Source organism: Sylvia atricapilla, chromosome 2, assembly GCF_009819655.1.
Source record: "Sylvia atricapilla isolate bSylAtr1 chromosome 2, bSylAtr1.pri, whole genome shotgun sequence".
NCBI classification, from domain to species: Eukaryota; Metazoa; Chordata; class Aves; order Passeriformes; family Sylviidae; genus Sylvia; species Sylvia atricapilla.
In genome coordinates this window covers 41,343,002-41,358,461 of record NC_089141.1, presented here as the reverse complement: position 1 = coordinate 41,358,461, position 15,460 = coordinate 41,343,002, and the positions used below count along the sequence as shown (strand labels likewise).

The following is a 15,460-nucleotide window of genomic DNA, read 5'->3' as shown; positions in this document are numbered from 1 at the left end:
AAACACTGAGTTCTAATAACAATTGTCAGAGGGACTAGGGCAGGCAAGCACAAAATTGTCTTAAGCATTTTATGCTTAATACTGATGGTGATATTTAAAATTAATTTGCTGTTTGAGACCGAATGTAACTCTTGCCTGGGGCATCCACTACCCACCATAATGTTTCAGCTTGGGCACTCAGAAGCTGTGAAATACCCATTCACTTGCATAGGAAAAAAGTATCATCAGCACCAAGCTGCTGTCAATACAGCAAATCATTTTTAGGAGAAAACAGCCATTTCCAGTAGCAGCACTCTGTGAGTTAGCAAGAGAATTCCTTTTCAAGGGCCTTTAAGAAATGATATGTCAGTGACAGAGGGAGCCATAGTTACCATTCTTTATTGTCAGGTTTCAAGCCAAAATTAAAATTTGACATTGTTTATTTGTACTGTATAAAAACTTGCACTGATAAAGCAATAAAAGGCCAGTTGCCTAGATTTGTGATCATTGATGCTTTAGGAAATTTTAGAATAGCAGTTACAGAATTGATAAATAAGATGTAACAGCTACCACTTATAATTTTGATCAGAGAGCATTTAAGGCTGTGTTTCTGATGCTACTTGGGCTACAGCTTCTGTATCAGTATTGCAGAAGCACCTCCTCCTCCATTGCAGATTCCTGCAAGACCATACTGTCCTGGTTTCAAAGCATGGGCCATGTGAACGACAATTCTTGCTCCAGACATTCTAAATACAAGAAAAACAAAAGAACATAGCTTAGTTTAAAGGAAATTCTTAATTTGAAAGGAAATTCTTTTTTTTTGCCCTGTGGCAGTTGGCAAAATACAGTACCAACAAAAAACCTGAAACAACCCTTTTGTCTGCAGTTCTGTGTGATACAGATTAAGTACTGGAGCTAGAGAGGAATAAACACAAAGGTTCTTAAACATGGAGTTTTGTTTGTGTATGTTTGTATATAGCTAAAGCTTCTTTGGGAAGAAGAAATTACTTCTATGTCAGTCTGTGTACTACAGAGCACCTCTACATGCAGCAAAGCTCTTTCAAAGAAGGGAATACATCTCCCACGACCAAATCAATAGTAATGATTAAATTCAAACATACTCTTATTTGTTTAATACTCGTTTACCTAGAAGACAATGCCTCTGTGCAGGGCAAAACCCAGAGCTTATTTTGCTTACCCTATTGGATGTCCAAGAGAGACAGCACCTCCATTAATATTTACTTTCTGTGGATCAATGCCCAGCATTTTAATATTGGCCAGCACCACAACACTGAACGCTTCGTTGATTTCCCACATTGCAATATCTTCTTTTTTCAGGCCTGTCTCACTTAGAATCTAGAAATAATACAAAATAATTACTACTATGAAAAACTTAGGAAGCTCATTATAGAAATAATAGGTCTATTTTGAAGTCACTGACTCAGGCTGCCCATACTCTGATTTACAAACTCACATTTAGGAACCTCTTTGTCAGATGGGAAAAAGCGAAACTGGGGGACTAAACCACAAACTTGAGTTTTCACCAAAGAAGGAATGGAGAGCAGCCCATGTCAAGGATGCATTTCCATCACACAACACTAACACTGCTGCTGCAATGAGTCCATTTAAACTGACACAGTCCTGCTTCACACCATACACTTCTCTTCAGTTCCTTTTAGAACAAGTCGATCCTTCTATAAGCATATTTTGCCCTTTGGCCATACAAGCTGCAAAACTTCAAAGGTGTAAATATGTCTGAAGTTGCTAAAAGCAGCACAGAACAATATTCTCTTTCAAAATAGGTGTGAGAAATTTGTTAAGTCTGAAGATCTGCATTCTAGACTTGGTCCTCTGTGAAACATCTGTTCATTGTATTTATGACATCATCATAACTTCAATGCTAATTCAAGAAGACTCACTGAGAGGGAATGAACCAACAGTGGAATACTAGGGAAGTTCCTTTATTTCAAAATCCACTCAGTTTTATTCTCACCTTGGGAACAGCATATGCAGGTGCAATTGGAAAGTCAATAGGATCAACAGCAGCATCTGCAAAAGCTGAAAAAAGAAAAAAGTCAGAAAAGGTGTTAAAAGACCTTGTGTTTTTACCACACATTCCTTCATGCAAACAGCAAACACTGCCAGGATAGAAAAATTCTGAATACCATGGTCTATGAAATAGATGTATCTAAAATGTAGTCCTCTAAGTAAGCCACACAATAATATTTTCAGTTTATTATTATTATATATAGAAATTTCTGTTTATGGTCCAAAGTCCGCTGGTGTAACACCTGAATTTTCAAGGACTGTACTGGGAAGATGCAGCCATAATGTCAAATAACCAGCCAAAACAGGTCTCCCAGTCTGAGAGTATTTTCCAGGACTTGCCTGGAGGAAAGAAAGATCATACCTACTATCCGTGCCAAAGGTTTAACTTTCAGTCTCTTGGCTGCCTCTGTAGTCATCAGCACCAAAGCAGCTGCTCCATCATTTAGAGTACTGGCATTAGCAGCTGTAACTGTTCCTAGAAAAGGAAAAACATTCCTTAGAGGTGAAAGTGCTATGCAAAGCAGCTCCTGTATATCCTGTTAAGGACTGGTTTTCCCTGAGTTCATGGAACATGAAGTCTCAATCATTTGGTGAAACCTGTTGCACTGAGTTAACTAAAAATGAGTTCTTTCTTGATAACTATTTGGTGAAACAAATGCAGCCACAGGTATTTGTATCCTTATCCCAGTGCCCGTTTAGATCATGCCTTCCATGGCAGCTGCACTGCTGGCATTCTCACAGAATTCCAGCTCAGGAAGGGTTATGAATGAGTTGAGTTAGCCAGGAAGGTTTATAATTTACAGATTCAGGAAGCAATGGCAACTCTGTAAAGCCACTCCAGCCCCACAGCAACAAGAGTTTACACTTGGCAGAGACCAAGCCAATAGCAAAAGTGAAACCCTTCTCTCACTCTTTTTAAGGGAAATGTCCCAAACAGAGGTGTTCACTGGTTTAAGGTTCTTGGACCATCCTGTAATCCAATCCAGTTCATGCTGTTGAGCAGCATGTTTCTTTATCTCAACAGGCATTTAAAAATAAAGGGACTGTTGTTCACTGACTCCTGTGAACAGTACTGTCCACCCTGATCAAGCATCCTTGCACTTGGCAGAAAATGAAGCAGTTCTTTTAACAATATTTACCGTTTTCTTTTTGGAAAACAGCTTTCAGCTTTGGAACTTTACTGAAATCAACACGTTTGTATTCTTCATCTTCGTTCACTTCTGTATCTGGCTTCCCTGAAATTCAGATTTGGTTTAGTATTCTGTAGAACAGTTGGCAAAATACTGCCTTACATAAATAACTTACTTCAGCAAAAAAGTGCAAATGCATGTAAAGTGCACATCAAGAAATGTGCTTACCTAAACTGAAAAGAAGTTATTCCTTAATCAAATTTATTTACAGCAAATACATTTATACTGCCCAGTGGCTGAACAAAAAGGACAAAGAGTACCTTTAATGTAAATTAAAACAAATAGATGTCCTTAAGCCATAACTGAATTCAATAGCTAACCTTTCACTTAGACAAAAAAGAAGATACGGTGTGTAACAACAAAAAAAAATTGAAAACCAAAAACCAATGATAGGTCACTGACTGCTGTTCACCAGAAAGTCTGCCTAACAGAAAATTCTTAGGTGATCAGAATTAATGTTCCTGAGATTTGCATGTTTAAACAACACAATTTGCACTGAATATAGATAGTGTGACAGCTTTCTATGAGAAACGCAGTTCATCTCATCACACCTTTCCACAGTACCTTTTTTTGTAATAGTGACAGGAACTATTTCATTTTTCAGAACTCCTGAGTCCCAGGCTGTTTTGCTCTTGGTGTAAGAGCCTATGGCATACTTGTCTTGCTCCTCTCTGGAGATAGTGAACTTCTTTGCAGTGTTCTCAGCACAGTTGCCCTTGGAGAAAACCAGGCCTGTTAGGTTTGGTATTATTGCTGAAGATGCAAAACACAACTACAGCTGAAAAAACCTCAACCAGAGATTTCCAGAACTGAATATGACCAATATTTGGTGTCATATTTCTGATTTATACACTCGTGAACAAATAATAATGTTTGGTCTTGAAATATAATCATCAGATTTACCACATGTTTTCTGGATCCAGATGATCAAAGTCATAGAAGAACTTTGCTTACAAGGCTTTTTTTTTTTTTTTCCTCCAATTAAAAAACTGCATGCAAAAGTAAGTTTTAAAGTGCTTAGGGCTGACATCTTCAGAGACTGAAGATCATTGTTCAGCTGCAGAACCACACGTTCACATCCTTTTCCAAGTGTTTTCATTCCATTATTACCTTGCCTATTCCAAAAGTTACAAGAACAGGTCAACATACAGGGCTTTCAGAATCCCTAAAAATTGTAGAAATAAAAGTATCCCTTTTTTATAATAACTGGCATGAAATAAGTAGAATGAAACAACCAAAACATTTTATATATAGGCAAATCACGATTGTAATTATCAATTCATTATCAACACTAAGTGTCTAGTGACAAAAAAAAAAAATCATTAAGTCAACTGGAAAGACTTGCCCTTGAACAGGTTTTGTTCCACTCCTTGTTTCATTAGAAAACTCAATGAATGAACACAAAACCTTTCAGCATTGTGTCCCTCCAGTTCTTCAAACAAGCAACTTCATTTCTATGTAATTAATGAATTTAAAGTCTTCAAACCTCAAAGCACCAGCAACTTAGGCTACTGCCAAAGCACAGACAAGAGTAAGTTCCTAAAGCCATCCTACGGACTTGCTTGCATGTCCTCACAGACTGTTAAGGCTTTCTAAACAACCTGCATCTGCTGTAAGACAGAAAAGGTTCCAACATACGGCCCCCATCTATTAAAACTTTGTGTATTATAACCAACTGCTCTCACAACAGGGAACTATCAAAGCCACCCTTAAGATTCCTGTAAAATCCTCACATTCAAAATCCATTTTAGCTGAAATGCAGGAATGAATTTCAACATTCCCACATAGCCTAAGCACTAGAGTGCAAAAAGAATAAATCATACACAAGTGAGGCCTGTATTCCAATCTCTGGATCACAGTAAATATTCTTCAAGACATGTTTTCCTGTATCCCAGCAAGAACCTCAACTGATCAATCAATAATGCCCTACAGGTGTGAATTACCACTGGTAAAGGTCAGGAACATTCATAAGCTGAAAGTAGCCATTCTCTTTTCAAACTTTTCTTCCCTGGTGATTGCTCTTGACTATCTTTGCATCAGTTGTTTTCCAAACCCATCCTAAGTTTGCCCTTGTTTGTCCAATTTAAGCAGGGTAACCCCTGCTGATGAGTAAGCACACCAGCTGACTCAAACCTTCCCACAGGAGATAGGAGATATGTACTCTGGGGGAGGGAAAAGCACGAGCCTGCTGGATCCTACAGAGCAGGTACCCTCAAAGACACCAAGCAACTTCATTGCCCCCTTCCTCAGATGGAGCAACAGCAACCCACCAGCAGCAGAATTAATTTTTCTCTTAATGCCTGCGTTAGGCTATTCAGACTGCAGAGACAGGTTAATTACTAACACACAAACTGCTGTGCTATGTTGGTCTTCTGTCCAGTCCCTCCACTGCAGCTACTGCAGGAAACCTGGAAATGGAAGACTTTTTCCTCCTCATTTCCAGGCTTGCTAGATGAAGCAGTTTCATAACAACTATAAGCAAGCTCTTCAGATCTGCATTAGGTCTATCTATATTGAGCACTGTGCAGGAATATTTACCATATGGATATGGTTGTAAACATCTGTCAGCCCATCTTTTACTATTAGGTCTTCCAGCTTTACTCCTCCATAAGGTGTTGCCCCTCTGCTCATCGTGTAGGGAACATTAGACATGCTCTCCATTCCACCAGCAACCATGACATCCTGCCCAAAGGAAACAAGATAAAATTAATACTCATGCTGTGTGTTCTCCATGACTTCTTGTAGGAACAATATTAGTAAAACCTTAAGCACAGATGCCTCATATTTCTGAGGAGTCTTAGAGAAAGAGAAAAAAAAAACCCCACCCTTGAGCATTTAGAAAGCAAACAACAGGAAAAACTGAAGATAGCTAATCCCCCCTGGCAGAAACATGACATGAAGTAATAAATAAAAGAAAGAAGGCTGGAGACAAAACTATTGAAAGGACAGGCAAGCTGGAAAGGCAGTGGAGATTTGGAAGCAGCAGCAGATCAGAGGAACAAGAGTCCCTGGCATTTCAATTCCATAAAGTGAAAGACCTGGAGAGAGAGCCAGTACAATTGTTTATATAATAGTGTACACTGATTCAAGCCACTGGGAACCATCACTTGACAGTCATACTACAGATACTTCACAGCCCACAGCCTGTGGAAAAGCAAACCAATACCAACCCCCCATAATTTATAGCTCTAAGAGACTAATAACTGGCTGAGTCTCTGCTTTTGCTGAGACTGGCAGCACAGCTTGTGTGATGAATTCAGCTGAAAACTCCACTTCTATTCAGAGCTCATGGCCTACATCTGTCAAACCAACCAAAGGCACAACCACTCTCATGAAGTCATTGGATATAAATGACTAAATCCAAATGTAGCTGTTTACAAAGACATGCTGGGCCTGGTTCAAAGTCTGGTGACAAGATTTCCATGAACTTCAGCAGGCCCCAGACAAAGTGCTGTTCTCTGCAAAGCAAGGCCAAAGCAATAAAGCAGTTGCTTAACTCCAGTTACACTGTGATTTCCACAGAAGGGACATCAAAACTTACATACATTATTTTTGTTCTAAACACACATAAAAGCATTCCTCACTTATGAGCCACTTACTTTTAAAGCCAAATATATATAATTGAATGGATGATATTTTCACTACAGAGAACCAAAGATACTGCCAAAATGTTTTGCATGTAGAATTAAAAAAACAGCCTGAAATGTCCTTCTTCACATTCACACTTCTCCCACATTCTTTGCTGCACAGCATTTAATGGCTTACTGAAAATGATGTATTCTCCTGTCCTCCCATCAAGTGACAGAATTTTTCCCATTGTATAGAAAATCTTGTAAGAGAGTTGACAGAGATGAGCAATTCTCCTTCATCAAGCTCTTTAATGAAAAAGCTTAATCAGCAACAATAAAGTCCACCTCTTCTAAAACAACAAAAAAACCTAAAATATCTTTAGTGTACTTGGAAGCAACACTGCTTGAATATGTGTTAATTCATTTAAATGTTAACACTGTCTGAAAGTCTAATCACCAAAAACTAAGTCTATAAAAATTTCTCCACCTTTTCAAAACTGAAAGCTTGAAAATTCCCTTAATTATATTTTGGGGTCTGGACTGGTAGGAGTGGTGAGGGTAGAGCAGTAGAGATGATGTAAATACCCCCAAACAGCCCACCTTCTTTTCTCAGCTCTAAAAACATGTCTGAATTTTCCAACTATAGCATTCACTTTCTTGTCTGTTTTGAACTCAAACATACTTAAATGACTATAAAATTATGGTTGCATAAACAAACAACAGAAACCCTTGCTAATTAGCTTTATTACCCCAAGCCAAAACACAATCCCAAATCAAAGAGCAAATTGGTAGGACAGGATCTACAACATTAACTGTGTGCTTTTTTCCATAGAACAGCACAAAATCCACATACCTGACTCCCACACATGAGGCTTTGTGCTGCCATCATGATTGATTTCATTCCTGAAGCACAGACTTTATTGACAGTTGTGGAAGGAGTGGCAATTGGCAGACCTGAGTCAAAGAAGTTGTTTGTACAGCTGTTATTTGAAGGGTAGACTTCAGTATTTTAGTGGTGTTTTAGCAACATTTCATATGGCACACATTTTCTTATCCTAGCCCAGGATGTCCAGCTTGCATTATTAAGCCTGCCAGGACATTTATCTACACTTATCCACAGTTACCATCCCTCTAGGAGACCCCTGTTGCTTCTCCCCTTCCAACAACTGACTTGTGATAAGGAGGAAGGCAAGGAAATGTAAGATCAAGGAAGGGACTCTGTTCCCAAAACCCTGATCCCTGCATCTAAGTGGCATCCAAGGATGAAAAAAGCATAAATAAGCTGCAGAATTTAGCAACTGGTGACCAGAGAGACCCCAGGCAAGGCTGGACAGGGCTCTGAGCACCCTGGTCTAATGGAAGGTGTCCTTGCCCACAGCAGGGGGGTTGGAATGAGATCAGTAAGGTTCCTTCCAACTCAAGACACTATATAATTCTCTGAAAGAAAAGAGCCACATCTATCACTTTGCCTAACATGGAAGTAGTTCCTTCTCCTTCAAAAATGTGCTGGAACAGATCCAAGAAAGTACACAGTTCTTCCCTGACCCAAAGACTTTCCTAGAAACATGCTAAGGTATGGAATCCCACCCCCACAGAAAAAGAGAGAAGAAAATAATTTCTGCAGCCCAATAACTTTCATGTTACAGCTAACATTATATAGTGAATCCTTCCAGTGTCAGCTCCAGACTCCACAGGAAGATGAGTTGTACATACTCATGAGCTGAAAGAAACTCAATGACTCCTTATCCAGTAAGAATTAAGAGTAATGATATACTGAAGAAAAAAAAAAGTCTGTTTTGTGAAAGATTCAGAGCAGCATCCACCATGAATGTAAAATACTGTGGAATTACCAGCCTGGTCTCCAGTACTGTCTTCTCCAGGTTCTACAAACACTGTAGGCAGTAACATCCCACTTGCAGGACTGCAACACACACCCTTCACCCATCACAGGGAAAAAAGCATCCACAGACTGTCCTGACAAAGGGCAGCCCATCACCCTGCTTTAACTCACAGACCAACAGATTCCAGCTACATCAAGACAGAAAACGTTCAACCACAGTGTCAAGAGAAGGAATACCTGCACCCAAGACTGCTTGTCTTGCTGGAGCTTGTCCTTGTCCAGCCTGCAGGACATTGCCCATATAGGCCTCTTTCACTTCTTCCGCAGGGATTCCTATAAAACAAAATTGGTTTGATTCAGGATCCTCTTGACAAAGGTTCTTATTGAAGTTTTCTATCAAAGACTAAGAAAACTTGCCACATCCAACCCATGTGCAAACAGAACCCAGACTCCTGTGGGTGCATTCCAGATCTCTGCCCTCATATTCATGAAGTATGGTGGACTGCTGACCCATCCAGAAGATAATTCCCCTGATACCCTGCAGAACAAGCTGCAGGTATTTCACTGAAGTCAACATTTCCAAGTCTCACTAATCACCTGAGAAGCTCGATTTTCAAGGACAGTTAAATGCGCAAAACTTTTTTTGTGCTAGCATTATGTCTAAAGACAGTTTTGTTTCTTTAGCAAGGGCAAGCTAAGGCCACAGCAAGCTACCACCAGAGAGAAGAGGTCTGCTCTCCTGCTGCATCTCTTGCAACAGCCCTGGTGTCCAAGTTCCTGTAGTACTAACCCTCCTCTCCCCTAAAAAAACTTTTTTGCTAGATTAAATCCACCAAAAGGCTGACAAGGCTGTCCTTCAAGTACATATGCCATATAAAAATGGGCAGAGAAAGGAAAGGCCACTGATCTCAGCAATAAGTAGCCTTTGCATCAGCTTACAGATCATAAAAGGCCATCCCAAAAAACCAACTACCATGTTCAATCACATTTGGACTAGCACAGATAACCCTAGGTTACATTCTGCTCCTAGAAGCAGCACTTAATTCAGATTGAACCAAAGCCTGACAGTCAACTTCATTTAAACGGCTTTTGCGGATAGACTTAAAAATGCCACAGGAGCAAAAAACCCAGGACATTGCAAGTTTTTTTCACTATCAAGCCATTGAAAAGACACTGAGCCACTTGATGCTTTCTTTGTCACAGGAAAAAAATGTGTATACATACCTGCTCTGTCAATTGCTCCCTTAATTGCAATGGAACCAAGTTTAGTGGCTGGCAGTGATGAAAGAGATCCTTGGAAAGATCCAATAGGTGTCCTTACAGCACTTGCTATCACCACCTCCTAAGTGCAGAAGAACAGAGCACAAGTCACAATCTCTCTCACAATTGCACACATATCCCAGTATTTTTAAAATGTATCTACTTCCTATTATTTCACTGTTTGCTACAGCTTCTCTTTCATCCTGCAAGCATTTCAGAGCACTAAAATCTTTATTGATGCATGGAAAGTAAGCATAAGGAAAGTAAGATGGGTGTGCGGCTGCAGCTTACAACTTTAGGATCACGGAGCTGTGGTGAGATGGCTCCCATGGCTGGAGTGCTGCCATGCAGGGAAAAGGGCTCTCCAGGAAGGACAGGTCCAGAAGACAAGGCAAGGGAGGAGAGGAGAGGCCTTGAGCATTATGGGACAGAACAGGTGGAGTGCATTGAACTCAGCCTTGGAATTGATGATGTTTGCAAGAATCTTGAACATCCTGGAGCAAAAGGGCATCAAAAAAAGCTGATTGATGTTCAAGGATTACCCCCTCTAAGCTCCAGAGCAATCCATTCCAACAAGCAGTAAGTTGGGTAGAAATGCCAGGATGGACACCAAAACTCACACACAAAAATGAACCATACAGGAGATGGAAATGGGGACAGAGAATCTGGCACAGAGTCTGAGCATGCAGGGATGAGGTTATGAAAGCCAAGAGCTGAATTTGGCAAGGGGTGTTAAAGGCAGCAGGAAGGGCTTCCATGAGCACCTAAGTAGCAAGGAAGATATGGGCCTGCTGCTGATTTGGGCAGGGGACATGGTGACAAAGGACAAGGCTGAAGCACTGAATGCCTTCTTTGCCTGAGTCTTCAGGAATCCCAGGCCCCAGAGACTGGAAACAAGTCAGGGCAAACTGGACATACACAAATCCTTGGGTCCTGATCAGATGCCCCCACGACTTGTGTGGGAGCTGGCAGGTGACATTTCAATAATGCTGGAATGGTCACAGCAATCAGGAGTGGTGCCCAAGGAGTGGTGAAAGGCTAATCCTCAAGAAGGGTAAGAAAGAGGACCCAGGGAACTGCAGGTCAGTCCGACCCACCTTAACCCCTGGAAAGGTGATGACGCAACTAATCCTAAAAATCCATTTACATGAACAAGAAAATCATCAGGAGTCATCAGCATGGATTCACCTAGGGGAAGCCATGCTCAGACAAACTGCCAGCTTTCTACAGTCAAGAGCCTGGTTTGGCAGAGGACGGGAGAGCAGACATTGTCTTCCTGGACTACAGTGAAGTTTTCACCACTGCCTCCCATAAAATCCTCATACAGAAGCTAATGAAGGATGGGCTACACCAGCAGACAGTGAGGTGGATGGATGGAAAAGGACTGAATGGCCAGGCTGGGGGTGATGACAGAGGTACAAAGTCTGGTTGGAGTCTGGCTAGTTACCAGTGATGCACCCCACCGGGTCCAGTCCTCTGCAACATCTTCCTTAATGAACTGGATGATGGTGCAGTGGACCCTCAGCAGGTTTGCTGTTGACACCAAACTGGGAGGAGTGGCTGATACACTAGAGGGTTGTAGTGCCACAGAGAACTTCAACGGTGGCACCTCATCATTAATACTGGAAGGAAGGGTGCAAAGAAGGTAAAGCCAAATTCTTTTCAGTGCTGCCCAGTGACAGGACCAGTGGGCACAAACTGACACAAAGGAGCTCTCAGTGAACATCAGGAAACACTTCTCCACTGGGAGTGTGACTGAACTCTGGCACAGGTTACCCAGAGTGCTTGTGAAGTCTCCACCCCTGAATATATTCAAAAGCCCAGATGCCAGCAGAATGTGTAAGCAGCAGTTTAAGACATTCAACCCTACGGTAGTAGCAAAAGCAATTTACTATTATTTCACCTCTTAGCTTTAGTGCTACATCCACATGCACACCTGATAACCCTGTGAGAGCAGCATGAGAATCTGGCATTCCAGCTGTATTGGTTTGAGTGAAAATTAACCACAAAGCTTTACAGGACCTGGTCATGAGAGATTATTTATTTAGACAGGAAAAGAAAGAAAACAGTAGGGGAAAAAAATACTTATTTAAAACTCAAAAGGGCTGTCTATTACTGTAACCCCTTTATCACGATTGACTTCACTGATAATAACACATCTGTCCTCGTCTTTCACATTGTAACAACAAGTTGCAGGATAACACAAATCATTTCAAAGGATCAGCTGATATCAGCTATCTTTTCCTATTCTGGGTTGATAGTTACATGAAGCTTACGTCAGCTGACACACTTCTAATTTTGTCCCACACTTAGCAAATCAAAATAAAAATGGCAATCTCACTTTTATTTCAGATTTTGCAGTAAAATGTGGCTTGGGCACAAGTGACACCGTCTTTAAGGCATTTTTTTTTTGTGATTATTTCCTTTAAAATGTCAGTGATTAACAAACAAATCTAAAATAGCAATTTGTTAGTCAGATAGTGCCTTATACTTACATTTAAAGTACGCTGTGAGGCATAGCCACGGCTTGTATACTTCAGAGCCTGAAAACAAGAAACTCCTCAGAATCTCATATCAGGAAAGCCAATGCCATATTGTTTCATTATGTAACATACCCATTTTCACATTTTCATAGAAGTCACTATTTCAAAAATTAATATCTAAGAAACACTGAAAAATATTAAAAAATCATAACATGCCTTTTAAAGGAAGTGTAGTCTAGTACAGTCTCACCATAACATCTGTGATAAAATGCTTTCTGAAAAATAAACAAATACTCCTTCAAAACCAACACCAAATTCATTTTGTCCAAGTCCATTATGTACACCTGCAGCATATGCCTAAGCCAAGGGTGAGTGGTGTTATCTTGGAAAAGTTTACTAGCCCCTCTGTCTGCTTCCCTGGACTTTGCTTCATTCATTCCTATCATTGACTCCACTGCTTTATAAACAGTGGCAGTTTGCACCAACAGCTCCCATTCCCTTGGTGTTTCATAAACAAAAATGAAGATAGCTAACTTAGAACGTCACACCAAAAGAGAAGAATAAAATGGGATTATTTAGTTAGAGCAGTCTAATTCACCAGTCAGTAGCTTCATTTAATTAAGCAGTGCCAAGATACAAAAATACATCTGTAGGTATTGTTTCTTACATTAACAGAATGAGCTCTGCATTAGTGATTTAAACCACTTTCTTTAGTGATTTCCTCTGATAATTTAGCCATTTCAGCACAGTGGAAACTTCTGGCTATCACTGAACTAGAGCTAAGTAAATACTAATTAAAAACAACTGCTTAAGGACACCAAAAGAACACCACCATTTTTATTCAAATTAGAAAATGCTTTCTGGCTGTGTCTGCAATACAAAAATTTCATCTGTTTCTCCTCTTCATTTGCCAACCTTCAGCAAACAAAAGCCTGATTATTTTTACTGTTTTGAATGAATTGTTTGATTTTTGTTCTGTTTAGGGGTTTGGGGATTTTTGTTTGTCTGCTTTTCTCCCCAGCTCATGTCATAATACCCAGCAAGAAGTTTCAAATCAAACTTTCCCTGAAAAATAATTATGCCTCTTACAGGGCTTTAATAGCAGTACTTTCAAGGGTCAATGTCAAAAAAACCAAAACTAAAGCAAGCCAATCAAAACCCCCCGCCTAACAAAATCAATACTTATACTACTAAAAAAAAAAAAATAAATAAAAAAAAGCCCTTACTGCACAAGGCCTGAAATTCAAACTGGACAAACCAGACAATTGTTTGCCAAGTGCAACTAGCGTCTGCTAGGAGCGTTCACACCTGTCGTGAGGGAAGGAAGGAGGGAGGGAAGGAGGGAAGGAAGGCCCCACTTCCACAGCCGGTAAAACGCAACCTTCAGCTTTGCATACAGCAATTCGGATGCGATCCACGTGTCCTCCCTTCCTTCCCAGCACAGCTCCCTACCGCCGTGGCGGCCGCCAGCGCTCCGGGCAAGGCAGGCACTGCCAGCACCTGCATCCCACAGTGCCGCCAGGCACACAGCCTTTGTGGGCAGCAGCACCCCACCGCCCAGCTGAGAAACAACACCTACAGGCGCAATTCTGTATCTTTACGCTGCTTAATTAGAAGACTCCAACCCGCTTGCTGCCCCTGCCCCGGCTGGGACATCCCTATGGCTGCAGCGGGTACTGACGGGGCTCGGCAGCCGCGGCACTCCCGGCTGACCGTGGAAAAGGACGCGCTCAGGATCGGGGATAAAGGTCCCGCCGGGCTTAGTGCGGGGCCCACGGCTGCGGGAGAGGCCGCCCTTCATCCACCAGCGGCTTCACCCTTCACCCCCCACCCTGCCCGGGACCCGTTCCTTCCGCTCGGCTGCCTCCCGGGCCGGGGGTTTTCGCAGGGGTGAGGGCGTAGCCGCCCCGCCGCGGGGGCGGTGTGACCTTGGCCGAGCCTTTCTGGGCCCGGCGGCGGGGCCGGGGCTGCGCAGAGAAGGAGAAGGGAAAGCTGAGCCCGCGGTCGCCTCACCCGCAGCAGCCCCGCAGCCGGCCGCCGCCCGCTCAGCATCGCCCCCGCTGCCGCCGCCATGTTCCCGCCGCCGTCCCCGTCACCTTCAGCGCCGCCACCGCCCCCGCCTATAGCCGGCGGCGCCCCGCCCCCTGCCCGCAGCCATTGGCCCCGCGGCCCAGGGCCGTGCCACGCCCGCGCCTGCCATTGGCTGGGGCGGAAGGCGGGCGGCGGCGTCAGAGGGGCCGGCACGTGCGGCGGCTGAGGGGCGGGTGCTGCCGCGTGCGCGGGATCTCCGCTCCCCGGGAGCTCCTTTAGGCACCGGGAGGAATGTCTTCACGGGAAGGGTGAAGGCACACCGGAATGCGCTGCCCAGGGAGGCGGTGGAGTCACCGTGCCTGGAGGTGTTTAAAGAAAGGTGGGCGTGGCACTCAGTGCCACGGTCTGGTTGACACGGCTGTTGGTGGACTCGATGATCCCGGAGGTCTTTTCCAACCGAACGGATTCTGTGGTTCCGCAGCGCCAGGCGAGTTCCTCTCGCCGGCGGTGCTGCCGCTCGGGGGTACCGGCGGTACAGCCTCGGGCGCGGGGCGGACAGTCCGGGATGCCGAGCCAAGAAGGAAAACCACTGGTAGCCAACCGTATGGAGACCGCGTGGAAGATCCTTGCGGAGAAAGAGCCACCCCCGGGGGTGTGTCCTCTCCGCCGCCGAGGCCCTGCTCCGGCCCTCCTCGGCCCGGCCCCCGCCGCCGCCCGCTGCGAGTCAAACTGACCTGAGCCGCGGGCATTTAATCCCGTGTCGGAAACATCCTACGCGTGACAAGGTCAGTGGGGATCAAAGTGCCGAGTACTGCTGAGCCAGGGACGCTTTGTGTCTGGCGTGCCTTGTACTGCAGCTGCGTGCTGTTTTCACAAGGGTCGGCAACTTAACTCCCCCTAAAACCCTTCCCGCCTGGCCCTGGCATAAACCCTTAACACTGTTACCTCAGAATTCAAACGTGGCCGAGAACGGTGCGGACAGCTCCCCTCACAGAAGGACTGATGCCAGCTCAACCCCAGCTGAGTCTCAGGCTCCCCATCCCAGCTCCACGGCCTTTT

General features: G+C 43.4%; 1 protein-coding gene across 1 annotated transcript; it reads right to left on the bottom strand.

Annotated features, from left to right (window-relative positions):
• Positions 1 to 362: 362 nt before the first annotated feature.
• Positions 363 to 14,476, bottom strand: ACAT1 (acetyl-CoA acetyltransferase 1). The gene is made up of 12 exons (XM_066313017.1): positions 14,384 to 14,476; positions 12,383 to 12,430; positions 9,852 to 9,969; positions 8,865 to 8,960; positions 7,641 to 7,741; positions 5,757 to 5,900; positions 3,783 to 3,933; positions 3,168 to 3,263; positions 2,390 to 2,503; positions 1,973 to 2,037; positions 1,178 to 1,335; positions 363 to 725 (listed from the first exon to the last, which is right to left on the bottom strand). Exons 1-12 carry the CDS (start codon positions 14,441 to 14,443, stop codon positions 605 to 607), a joined length of 1,272 nt encoding a protein of 423 aa, XP_066169114.1. The 5' UTR covers positions 14,444 to 14,476; the 3' UTR covers positions 363 to 604.
• Between the last annotated feature and the right edge of the window lie 984 nt (positions 14,477 to 15,460).

Excerpts from the sequence above, each read along its gene's own strand:
- ACAT1 (XM_066313017.1), bottom strand. The coding sequence starts at position 14,443 with ATGGCGGCGGCAGCGGGGGCGATGCTGAGCGGGCGGCGGCCGGCTGCG. Across the intron at positions 9,970-12,382 it reads CCTCACAGCGTACTTTAAAT|GAGGTGGTGATAGCAAGTGC; the intron begins GTAAGTATAAGG and ends TTCTGCACTTAG. Across the intron at positions 7,742-8,864 it reads ACAAGCAGTCTTGGGTGCAG|GTCTGCCAATTGCCACTCCT; the intron begins GTATTCCTTCTC and ends TCTTTGACTCAG.